Source organism: Podarcis erhardii (assembly GCF_964252035.2).
Source record: "Podarcis erhardii genome assembly, chromosome: 13".
Lineage (NCBI taxonomy): Eukaryota > Metazoa > Chordata > Lepidosauria > Squamata > Lacertidae > Podarcis > Podarcis erhardii.
This window is the reverse complement of record NC_138502.1, coordinates 8225115-8237091: the sequence shown is the minus strand read 5'-3', so window position 1 is coordinate 8237091 and position 11977 is coordinate 8225115. Positions and strand designations below refer to the sequence as shown.

At 42.1% G+C, this 11977-nt stretch overlaps 2 protein-coding genes across 2 annotated transcripts; both read right to left on the bottom strand.

The window, feature by feature from the left end:
• Nucleotides 1-305: 305 nt before the first annotated feature.
• Nucleotides 306-8019, bottom strand: LOC309328541 (vomeronasal type-2 receptor 116-like; the record flags this gene model as incomplete). Its single annotated transcript, XM_081838538.1, has 5 exons — nucleotides 306-1207; nucleotides 1855-1918; nucleotides 2607-2834; nucleotides 7145-7436; nucleotides 7940-8019. 5 exons carry the CDS (start codon nucleotides 8017-8019, stop codon nucleotides 306-308), a joined length of 1566 nt encoding a protein of 521 aa, XP_081694664.1.
• Nucleotides 8020-10155: 2136 nt separating this feature from the next.
• Nucleotides 10156-11055, bottom strand: LOC309328540 (vomeronasal type-2 receptor 26-like; the record flags this gene model as incomplete). Its single annotated transcript, XM_081838537.1, has 1 exon — nucleotides 10156-11055. One exon carries the CDS (start codon nucleotides 11053-11055, stop codon nucleotides 10156-10158), a length of 900 nt encoding a protein of 299 aa, XP_081694663.1.
• Nucleotides 11056-11977: the final 922 nt, after the last annotated feature.

Genomic DNA, 11977 nt, shown 5'->3' with positions numbered 1-11977 from the left:
TGAAGGTGCTGTAGAGGGAAATGAGGGGCAGATGGGTCTCGTAAACCTAGGAAGGGAGCCCACCTAGGAGAAGGAATCTTTGAACATAAACCTCCACTGCTTTACAGCATTACGCATTTGTGAAAAAGGCTTTGGGAGTAGAACCTGAGGAAAAATCTGAACACATTGCCTTTGGGACATCTTTGGCAGACAAAACAGTTAAGGAGCTAACTCTACACATATCCAGAGCAGGGACCTGGAAAGTGATACGCGCCACCAAGTCCATGTATTCTAAGACCCAACAGAGCCACAAATTCCACTGTCATTTATACCTTTCTTTGTGTTAGCTGCTCTTTGTTGTTCAGGTCTGGCCTCACCACAATAATGTAGCATTTAGGGGTGAAAATGCAAACCAGTAACCCAGCACCAGAAGCAAAGATGGAGAAGATCTCCACAGCCACCATGTATTTTCCTCTGGTGCTCAGGTAGGTTGGAATGAAGGAGAGCCAAACACTGCAGAAGACCAGCATGCTGAAAGTGATGAACTTGGCTTCATTGAAAGTGTCAGGCAACTTCCTGGCTAGAAAGGCCACCGTGAAGCTGAAAGTGGCCAGTAATCCCATGTAGCCCAAAACACAATAGAACATGGAGACTGACCCTTCATTACAAAGAAATATGATTTCTTCAGGCATTGAGTGCATGTCCACATCTGGGAATGGGGGAGAGGTTGCCAGCCAGAGGACACAGATTCCTACTTGAACAATGGAGCAGGAAAAGACAATGGAATAAGCCAGTTCTTTGCCTACCCATTTCCTCATATTGGATCCTGGTTTGGTAGCCATGAATGCCAAAACCACCAGTATGGTTTTGGCTAAGATGCTGGAGAGGGCCACAGAGAAGACAATGCCAAAAGCAGTTTGTCGGAGAAGGCAAGTCACCATATTAGGTTTTCCGATAAACAGCAAAGAAGAGAGGAAACACAAGAGGAGGGAGATAAGGAGACCATAGGTGAGGCTTCGGTTGTTGGCTTTGACTATGGCTGTATTGCGATGCTTAATGAAGATGCCAAGCACTAGAATCGTAATCAGAGAGAATAGAAGCGCAGAGGAAGTTGAAACAATGGCCAAGGTTTCATCAAAGGCTAGGAAGTTTGGAATCTTAGGAATGCAGAGATCCTGGCCGCTGTTTGGATACTGATCTGCTGGGCAACTTACACATGTTTCCATGTCTGAAAATACAAAAACAATGTGTGACAATTTGAAGTAACCAAAAGTATTATTAAGAATTTCAGATCACTAGTCCATTTAGCATAGTGTTTTCTACGTCAGAATGTATAAGACCTTCAAGCCCAAATGCTTTTGTACTAGGTGTATCAAAAATAAAACTTGTGTATCAATTCTGGAATTTTCCACATGTGTGACATCTGTTTTTACTGTCCCCCTGCTTTTTCTTAGAGACACAAAAACAGTACAACAAAATGAGAAATGTATTACTGCTGAAATCTTTGGATCTCAGAAAATCGAGTTTAATGAGGCTTTTTCCACCCTATTGTCAAACAACCTAATTCTTAGAGGAGAAAACACCACTTCTATTCCATCCCAATTTTGTAGAAGTTGGAGGTAAAATATATTAGCTTCCACTTAAAAAAGAAATCTTCAAGATGTTTTAAAGATTTAAATATATTGGTGTTATCTATAAACAATGAGATGAACACATCTGTTAATGCAAGCCTTTTCTCCTGCAGCAGTTTAATGTCAACAAAATTGCCAGGAGCCCAGAGGTTCTGCGTTATCTAAAGATGTCATCTCTAACCTTTCTCATTTGAAATCATTCCTTCTGGACATGGATCACAATCATAGCAGCAAAACTTCTCACCCTCCTTCTTTTTCTTCCCATAACCAGGATGGCAGTTGGCATTACATAGAGAAAGTGGTGGCACCTATGCAAAGAGATAGGAAGAGTTTAATATTATGATACTGTTTTGAGGAATTTATTAAATTTCCAATATCAGGTGATTTAATGGTAAATAGAAGGACTAATAGCATGAAATGATCCGTAGGTACACGTGGCACATAAATTGTGGTAAAAAGCTGCTGTTCTAAGCATCATACAAACTTAAGAAGATGTCAGTATTCATGCCTGGACCATCCAACATTACAGCTGTGTTAGAATTTGGTGTGATTTCACCCCTGGCTTGGCCTTTTGATGGAGTCACCACCGAACGGCATTTGCTTCAAGGAGTTTACATGGTGTTCCTTTGTGGTGGCACAAGGAATTAAAGGTAAGCCATTATAGTGGTTATCCTCCTACCTGCTGGTTCATTACAAGCAACTAGGACTAGGAAATCATTTCATGACTTTTGGGTTGTGGTTTCCTGTTAGGCCACATCCTGTCTCAGAGAGAAATGCTTTGGGTTCCTCCTCCTGACCTGTTCTGGGAGGAGTTGCATTCTGTTTGAAACAAGAGGTCTGGGAGCACTCCTCTATTCTGACTCATCACTAGTCTGAAGTGGTTTCAGGTTCTAGTGAATTTCAAAATGAATAATGTATGAAGTGCTTTTGTTACATCCCATTTTGTGCATAACCACAAATTCTGGGTTGCAAGGGACTGTGCCGTTATTTCCATACCTTAGTGAAGCGTCTGTTCCATTTGATTCTGTCTTCATTAATGGTGAGCTCTTTACCTAGAGGGGCCTGAGGATCCAAACTTCCCACTTTGACTCTGACATAGGAATTATTTGGGAAAGTGACCAAGTTGGTAATATCAAAGCCAGCTGCTAACTCTCCATATTCATTTAATGTAATTTCATCTCCAGCACTGTTGTTGAATGAGATTCTCTGCAGGAATGAGTGGAGCTAAGTGGAAAGAGAATCAAAGTTGAACACTTCAGTTCACAACGAGGAGCATCCATATTTTAGTTGCACTTACAGGAGGAGTAGGAAATCATGAATTCAACATTCAACAGACTTGCATCAAGATATTATGGAGAGATGAGACCATACACCTGCAGGCTTGAGACCAGCCTTTGTCTGTTTCCAAGAAAGGGAAGGAATTTAAGAAGTCATGTAAGAGAAGAGATGGGAGCTCATGTTCTCAAAGGATAGAAATGCAACATGAGAACATTGGACTGGACCTTTCCATAGTTTATAGAGTGGATTTGACCATGGTTGGATATTGGATGCAGAGAAGTGATAGGGAGCCGCAACTGGAGAATCCCCAAGGGACACCCCAAGGAAAGGAGGCTCAGAGCCAGGGGATTGGTGGTGGGATGACAAGGAGTGGTCAGTGGGAGAAGAGGGAGCCAACTGGGAGGAAGAGGTGTCAGATGCAGAAGGGGCAACAGGGTTAAGGGAGCAGGAAGAGGCTGTGGCAGACTGAAATCCATAAGAGGAGAAGGGAGAAAAGCAGGGTCTAGAGACAGTGATCACACAGATCTGGGGATCTACCAGTGAGGCTTCAGCGCCCAGAAAACCCTGGTGGTTGACAGACAGGGAAAGATGAGGAGTTGGGGACGGGGCTTTCCAGGACATGCCCAGGTAGTGGCAGCTTCCTGATGGGCTGCTCTTCTGTTTTCTCTTGGATATGAAGATCCCTGCAAAAGCCAATGCCTGGGGTTGGGGTCCTGGTTGTGCTCCGTCAGAATTATGCGCCCGGGGCCATGGGCCCCAGGCCCCAAACCTTACACCACTGGGTAACTGGACAGGTAAGAGAGACAGAGAGAACTGGGGAGGGATATTTGGAGAAAATGGAGGGGTTTGCAGCGTGAAGGAGGTAGTTGTTGGTAGTCTGTTGCTTCTGAAAGTCTGTGTCATTTAAAGTCTGTTTAGTATCATTATAGGAAACATTCTAATTCCCATCTTTCAAACAATAAATTTACTTAAGGATTATTTTTAATTTCTTAAGCTTTATTCTTTTATTTCTTTACTGATGATTAAATGCTATCTCACATAATGTATCAATGAAATGAATTCTTTGTAACAGAGAACAATACCTGCCAAGGTTCTACATATTGAGGAGAGAGTCTTCCCCCAGCATCTCTTCTGTTGCGGATGGCTCCAGCCAAGTGCATTCTATTTAAGGCATCTGCCAAAGCATAGACAGCATTATAGATACTGTAGCTGTGGCCAGTCATGCTCATTTCAAAAAATGGTGCAGGAAGGCTCTCCAGCATCTCCTCTCCAGTACACATGGTTGCTGAGAGAGTGGCATTTGAAAGTGAACAACTGAATGCATCTTCCCAGAAATCTTGGATAAAACCATCTGCCTCTGTCCAATGAGGACGTATACTCCGAAGAAAGTCTTGGAAGTTGTGAATCTCCTTGGAGTGAATTGCAAAGGATATAGCACCATGGAGCATTCGTATATTAACATTAATTTTTTTTTGAAGGCTATATAATATGAAATCAATTTGGGTAGTTGTAATCCATACCTTTCCTTCATGTGACTTCTTTTGAGGAAATAGTAGCTGAGTTAACTCCATTATGATTAAAGCACTTGACAACCATATACTAAATCTACTTCCTCCATGTAGAAGAATTGCATTAGCTTTGCTTGTTGCGAAACTTGGTTTCAAACTCTTCATGTCCACCATCTCTAGTAAGTTACTGTTATAATGTATATTAGGTTTAACTCTTTCTGTGAATGCTGAACAGATTCCATTCTTGAAAAGCATTGGCTCAATTTTTTGTAAGAAACGTTCTCCAGCTTCATTAGCTGGAGTCATGAGCCCAACCCATTTCCATCTGAAATGCAGAAGTAACTGGATAATTCCCTGATACTGAAGGTCTTCATTGGGGACCATGCGGTAAAAGGAAGGGAACTTGGTTCCATAATTTATGGTTGGTTCAAATGAACCATATGAAATCTGGAAAAAGCAAAAACCAAACGTTTCCAAGCGGAAACAAGAACTCATGATATTCCTATTTATTCAAATATAAACATGTGCTCGCACACACACTAAAATATTGAATATATATTGAATCTATATCCCAAGTTTACCAAGTTTAGGGACAGCACCAACCAACCCCAGCTTACATAGGAAAACACAGATAACCTTGCTCAATGTTTTCTGTTGATATTTATTATTATTATGGCATCATCACAGCTTCATTCTTGTACATATTGATTGTATCCAAGAATAGGGGAGCATTTGGGGGAGGAGCTTCCGGCAAGCTGAGATGGAGGATTGCTGAATTCCATCACCGCTGTACGTTCTGGAATCAGAAGCTGAGATGGGGGTAATCAGCCACCCTACATTCCCCAGGCTGGGGAGGGGCAGCTCATCCACAGATCTCCCAACACCTGGCCCCAAATTCAGAAGGAAGGGGGGGCTGGGGGGGCTGGATGGAAAGCCTGGATTGTTTCTTGGTAACTCTCCAAAGTCGCCTCCATTTAGCAGCAAGCTTCCAGTTCTTAAGATGAAAAATTGGATTTAAGATTGAACATGATCTGAGGGAAGGGGAAGAAACTACTCTGCTAATTAATTCATCCACTGAGGTGTTAAAAAGGATTTGAACGGAAAAAGGATAAACATCTATGTAGACTTGTTATGTTGGAACTGAAATAGTGTGTGTGGTGGTGGGGGGGTGAGCCTCCTTTGTTATAATATTTTGTTTTGCTATGCTATATGGCAAAATCCTCCTCTGAAAGAATCAACTGCCTGATTATTTATAGCAAGCGAGACTGGAGAGGTGGTGTATTTGGTGATATAATATGAGTCTAATAGTCATTAGGGGACCTGGGTGGCACTGTGGGTTAAACCACAGAGCCTAGGACTTGCCGATCAGAAGGTTGGCGGTTCGAATCCCCACGACGGGGTGAGCTCCCGTTGCTCGGTCCCAGTTCCTGCCAACCTAGCAGTTTGAAAGCATGTCAAAAGTGCAAGTAGATAAATAGGTACCGCTCCGGTGGGAAGGTAAACGGTGTTTCTGTGCTCTGATTTTATCTGGACTGACATGGCTGCTGCCCAAAGTGAGAAGATTTTTGGACTGGCTTGGCGGAAACATCATTTTGTGAAGAGACATCGTGAACATACAGAGGGAACTCAGGATGTAAATTCCACACAGAATATATTGTTTTGTTTTATCTCGCTTGTTCAGAGGCTGTGAAATGTAATGAGGATTAAGATCGGAATAATTTATGGGAACTATCGTGAAAATTATGAAAGCAGCAGAAGTATGAGATGATCAGAACCACCTCGACCTCAGAACATGGGAAGATACCTCCAATTTTTTTTTATAATTTGGCATAATATTTGGACTGTTTGATTGTTGAATAATATGTATAATTTGGAATATTTAATATCATTGGATAGGATTGTTAAAGTGGAAAATTTAATAAATATATTTTTTTTAAAAAAAAGAATAGGGGAGCATTTATCATGGCTCATGTTAATATACTAAGTGGATGATTAAGCAAAACTCCAAGGTGGAAGTGGAGTGATAGAAATTGTTGACCATGTACTTTTGATCTGTAACCTTTGTAATGAATGTAGGGAGCGGTTGATTCTCTATCTACTAAGAACTCTCTCAGGAAGATTTCCTGGGAAATCCTGAAGATCTACATTAGATTGTGTATACTATTCATCTCTGAGCACAAAACCAAATCATATAAAATATCAGTAAAATACAAAATACTGTACCAGCACTATTTAAAACAACTAAAATGAAATACAACAATGTAGCAGAATAGCACAATGCTGACACCACTATATAGGGCTCTGAAGTGACAGATGACAAATGCCAGAACAAAGCAAGAAAACATTTTTTCAATTAGCCTCTGAAAGTGAACAATGTTGATTAATATCATACTTTGGGAAAGGAGTATCTTGATTTTTAAGGGCAGGAACATTTTTAGTTAATGTGTTCTCAGCTATTTCTGCCTATGAAGCCAGTGTCAATGTCCTATATTCAGTACCTCACAGGAACCCAGTGCAGTGCTTTCAGGATTGATGAATATGAACCAGTCTAGGTTTACAAACCTTGCAGCTTTAGAGAAATCTTCTATTACATCTATTAAACACAAATTGCCCTTCTTACACACATTGTTGGTTATGCATATTATGGCCCTTTTACTTTGTCTATTTCCCCACTCCATATTTATGAATCAGTAGATTCCTAATCCAAGGAAAGCATGAAAACTCTGTTTTCCAAAACCCATATTCTACCTGTGGAATCTTGAAAAGACCTAAGACGTTTGCCATGCACCAGGAGGTATCAGAGCTGAGTCCCCCAATGACTCCTATGACGTTTTTCTGGATGCCACACCTGTAGTTGGGAACAAAGTGATGTGATTTAAAGAGCAGGTCCAGAGTGTTTCGGTAGGTCATCTTTGAATCATAATAGCTATCATAGATGTGGAAGCCGAGAGAGACATTGGGCAGCAACCTGGGATTCTCATTGATCTCATCAACAGCAAAGACCAAAGCCAGGATTTGCTGGTAGAACTTTGTCAACACCCTGCAAATGAAGTGAGATTTTGTTTGATGGGAAAATTAAACAGTGCACAGAATCTAGATAGGAGAGATTCATCTGCCTGCATATAGATAAAGCCAGCAAAGCTTATTTACTTATTTGGGCAATCTAAGAATACTGTGTAATTAAAAAAGCTGTTGCACATTTCTTCATATCTTCGGCAACCCGTGTTTGTTTTTGCCACCTTGAAAATTTAGGTATCATCAAAAACTTCAGTACCATACTACTTTGCTACATACTTTTCCTATTGTTTTATGCCACCTCTTTTCTCTTTCTCCTACTCTCTTTTCTATCTCTCTTTACACAATTAGACTCAAGAAAGCTTATTGTTCATCGACAATATGCACATAGCCTTTATGTACAGATTTCTAATAAAATCTCTCCACACATTTAAAAAATAAAGTTCTATAGCAATCAATCAAAGTTATTTTCTGTCAGATATAGCATATAAGGAATAATTAAAATAATATTAATTAACAGTTACTTACATTGGGGCATCAATGAAATCCTGGGAAGGGTGTTTCTTGAAGGATAATTTGGGGTTTATGTAATAGATATGAGATGCCATTGCACCTATGACCAGGTCACCTGGCTCATACCACTCGTGTGGAACATGAACAGGATTATTTGTTGCGCATTTAGCACTTTGTCCTTGGGACACTATATTGGGGAGCAGCAGAAGCAGCAGGAGGAACATCCTGATGGCAAATACCCTTGTCTGCATGGACTCCCCTGCTTCTCTCGACAGTATTATTCCTCTCCTCCACCTGATCTGAATAAGACAAATTGTGTGGCAGCTGACTCTGTCAATTTGGTACTTTAAGGGACATGTATCCACCTTATTGTTAGCTTGAACACTGTCACAACAAAATGCCTTGGATACCAAATAAGATGAAGTGATTTGATATGAAAGAGGGAAACTGATAACTGATAAGTAACAGAGCCCTGCCTAGTTGTCTATGGAGCACAGAGGAGCTTATAATCATTTCAGGCTTGCTTGTTGATTCTTTTTTTACACCGTTGCATTTGGCGGTTCAGTCAGGTAGTTTGATTATTGTAATTTGAGTAATGATAGGGGAGAGAATCACTTGTGCAGTGTTTTTGGATTCTATGGAGCATCAGCAGTAGGGGAACTGCCAAAATATAACTGTTATTAATTTTTAAATATATATCTTTATTCATTTACCAACATTGTTCCAATAGCGACCTCAATACAACAATACCAATTTTATCTAATTAATGCAATTATGAATGCCAATTATTCAAATGTCAATTATATGATTTAATTAAATGTTTCCCCTTGCATGCTAAATTTGATGGCTTCATTCTTCTTCATTATTTCTGTGTTCCACTATGTTAATAAATTCCATTGCATTCCATGTACATATGGCAATCTGTTAGATAACAGCTACAGTCTTGTGATTTCTATTTGTGTTGGTATATTAGGTAAATTATAAAGTTTCAATTGAGGAACTCTAAGTGCAATCCTTATTTCTTCCTGCGTGTGACAATTTCCCCCATGATGTTTTCCCGTTCATATATGGTGCTGGATCCTTCATTCCTGCAACTGTTGATATTTCCCATCAACTGTTGATATTTCCCATCAAGAGTTTTGCTATTAAGATTCCATTTGCTTTAAATATACAGTAAGACATGACAGGCTAGTATAGTGGTAAGTATCCCCGCCTGTCACGTGGGAGACCGGGGTTCGATTCCCGGATGGGGAGAGGCAGCAATGTTTAAGGGATGCGGGTGGCGCTGTGGTTAAACCACAGAGTCTAGGGCTTGCTGATCGGAAGGTCGGCGGTTCGAATCCCCGCGATGGGGTCAGCTCCCATTGCTCGGTCCCAGCTCCTGCCACCCTAGCACTTCGAAAGCACGTCAAAGTGCAAGTAGATAAATAGGTACCGCTCCGGCGGAAAGGTAAACGGCGTTTCTGTGCACTGCTCTGGTTTGGCAGAAGCGGTTAGTCATGCTGGCCACATGACCCGGAAGCTGTACGCTGGCTCCCTCGGCCAGTAAAGCAAGATGAGCGCTGCAACCCCAGAGTCGGTCATGACTGGACCGAATGGTCAGGGGTCTCTTTACCTTTAATACACGACAGGGGTGTATGGAGTGTTAGGGAGGGGTAGTAACTCTAGCGGGTAACAAGTCGTGCTTCTTCTGGGGTAGTTTGTCTACCTCTGATCCCCACCCCTTCACTCAGTTTTCACCTGTGGCTCCTAGAAATTGTCAGCATGCAACAGCAGCCACATCCCACAAAACAGATTCAACTGGTTCCCTAAACCAGGTGAGGGGAGCCAATGGGCCTCAAATCCTCAGTCTGTTAGGGAATTTCTCTGCATGCAAAGACAGGACATAGCAGATAAGAGCAAAAGTGGGCCCAATGCCTAAAAAGGTGGCTACTGCAGGTGCTGTAGAGGGAAATGAGGGGCAGATGGGTCTCGTAAACCTAGGAAGAGAGCCCACCTATGAGATGGAAATTTTGAACCTAAACCTCCACTGCTTTACAGCATTACTCATTTGTGAAAAAGGCTTTGGGACTACAACCTGAGGAAAAATCTGAACCCATTGCCTTTGGGAAATCTTTGGCAGACAAAACAGTTAAGAGGCAAACTCTACAAAGATCCAGAGCAGGAACTCGGAAAGTGATACCCGCCACCAAGTCCATAAGACTCAACAGAACCACAAATTCCACTTTCATTTATACCTTTCTTTGTGTTAGCTGCTCTTTGTTGTTCAGGTCAGGCCTCACCACAATAATGTAGCATTTAGGGGAAAAAATGCAAGCCAGTAACCCAGCACCAGAAGCAAAGATGGAGAAGATCTCCACAGCCACCATGTATTTTCCTCTGGTGCTCAGATAAGTTGGAATGAAGGAGAGCCAAACGCTGCAGAAGACCAGCATGCTGAAGGTGATGAACTTGGCTTCATTGAAGCTGTCAGGCAACTTCCTGGCTAAGAAGGCCACCGTGAAGCTGAAAGTGGCCAGTAATCCCATGTAGCCCAAAACACAATAGAACATGGAGACTGACCCTTCATTACATAGAAATATGATTTCTTCAGGCATTGAGTGCATGTCCACATCTGGGAATGGGGGAGAGGTTGCCAGCCAGAGGACACAGATTCCTACTTGGACAATGGAGCAGGAAAAGACAATGGAATAAGCCAGTTCTTTGCCTACCCATTTCCTCATATTGGATCCTGGTTTGGTAGCCATGAATGCCAAAACCACCAATATGGTTTTGGCTAAGATGCTGGAGAGGGCCACAGAGAAGACAATGCCAAAAGCAGTTTGTCGGAGAAGGCAAGTCACCATATTAGGTTTTCCGAGAAACAACAAAGAAGAGAGGAAACACAAGAGGAGGGAGATAAGGAGACCATAGGTGAGGCTTCGGTTGTTGGCTTTGACTATGGCTGTATTGCGATGCTTAATGAAGATGCTGAGCACTAGAATTGTGATTAGAGTGAATAAAAGTGCAGAGGAAGATGAAAAAATGGCCAAGATTTCATCAAAGGCTAGGAAGTTTGGAATCTTAGGAATGCATAGATCCTGGCCGCTGTTTGGATACTGTTCTGCTGGGCAACTGACACATGTATCCATGTCTGAAAATACACAAACAGTGTGTGACAATTTGAAGCAACCAAAAGTATTCTTAAGAATTCCCTCATCAGTAGTCCATTTAGTATAGTCTTTTCTATGTCAGAATGTATACGAGCTTGAAGTCCAAATGCTTTAGTACTAGGTGTGGAATTTATTGATTAGTACGTGACCTTCTAATTGGTTTACGACCCCAATTAGAGATTTACAGCGGTCCGGTGCGCTTCCCAATCAGCTGCGCATTCTGCTTTCTCCAGTCACGCCTTGCAGAGTAAACACAGCGGCAAAGCTGTCACTTGCTTCAGACAAACACACAGAATACTCGTTTGTCTATTTACAGTTCTTTATTGCGACATTTCTCAGAAATACAGTCCTGGACTCCTCTCAGCCATGACAAACATGTCCGTCTTCCTCAAAGACACAGAGGAAAAAGAAAGAACAGAGAACAAGCTCCTCCCAGCTTCGAATCGCTGACGTCAGAAAGTGACGCACACCTCAGAACACTTAACCAGTTAAGTTCTGAACTCTAACACCCCCTCTTGCGTTGCTTTCTGACAAGACCTGTGAAACATCTTCAGCAACACCCTGTGAGAGCAATCCCTTCCCCAATGCCTTGCGCCCTCCCTTGGCGTTCCTGTCAGGCATCTGTGGAACAACCTCACAACTCTCAGATTCGCACTGTGCGAAACTTACCCACGCACCTGTGGCTTGATACCTTTCAGGTGGAATACCCTTCGTTGTGCGACTGGACCACCTGGGCACAAACTCAGGTGTTTCCTCTGACTCACTGTCACCAGCAGGTGTGTCCTCAGCATCCCGGGATTCCCCCTCTGACTTAAAGCGTCTTCGAATCCTTTCCATTACACTAACAGGAGAACTAGGCTCACTCTTGGGCTCTCTTTTAACAACTTGTGGAGATGCCCCA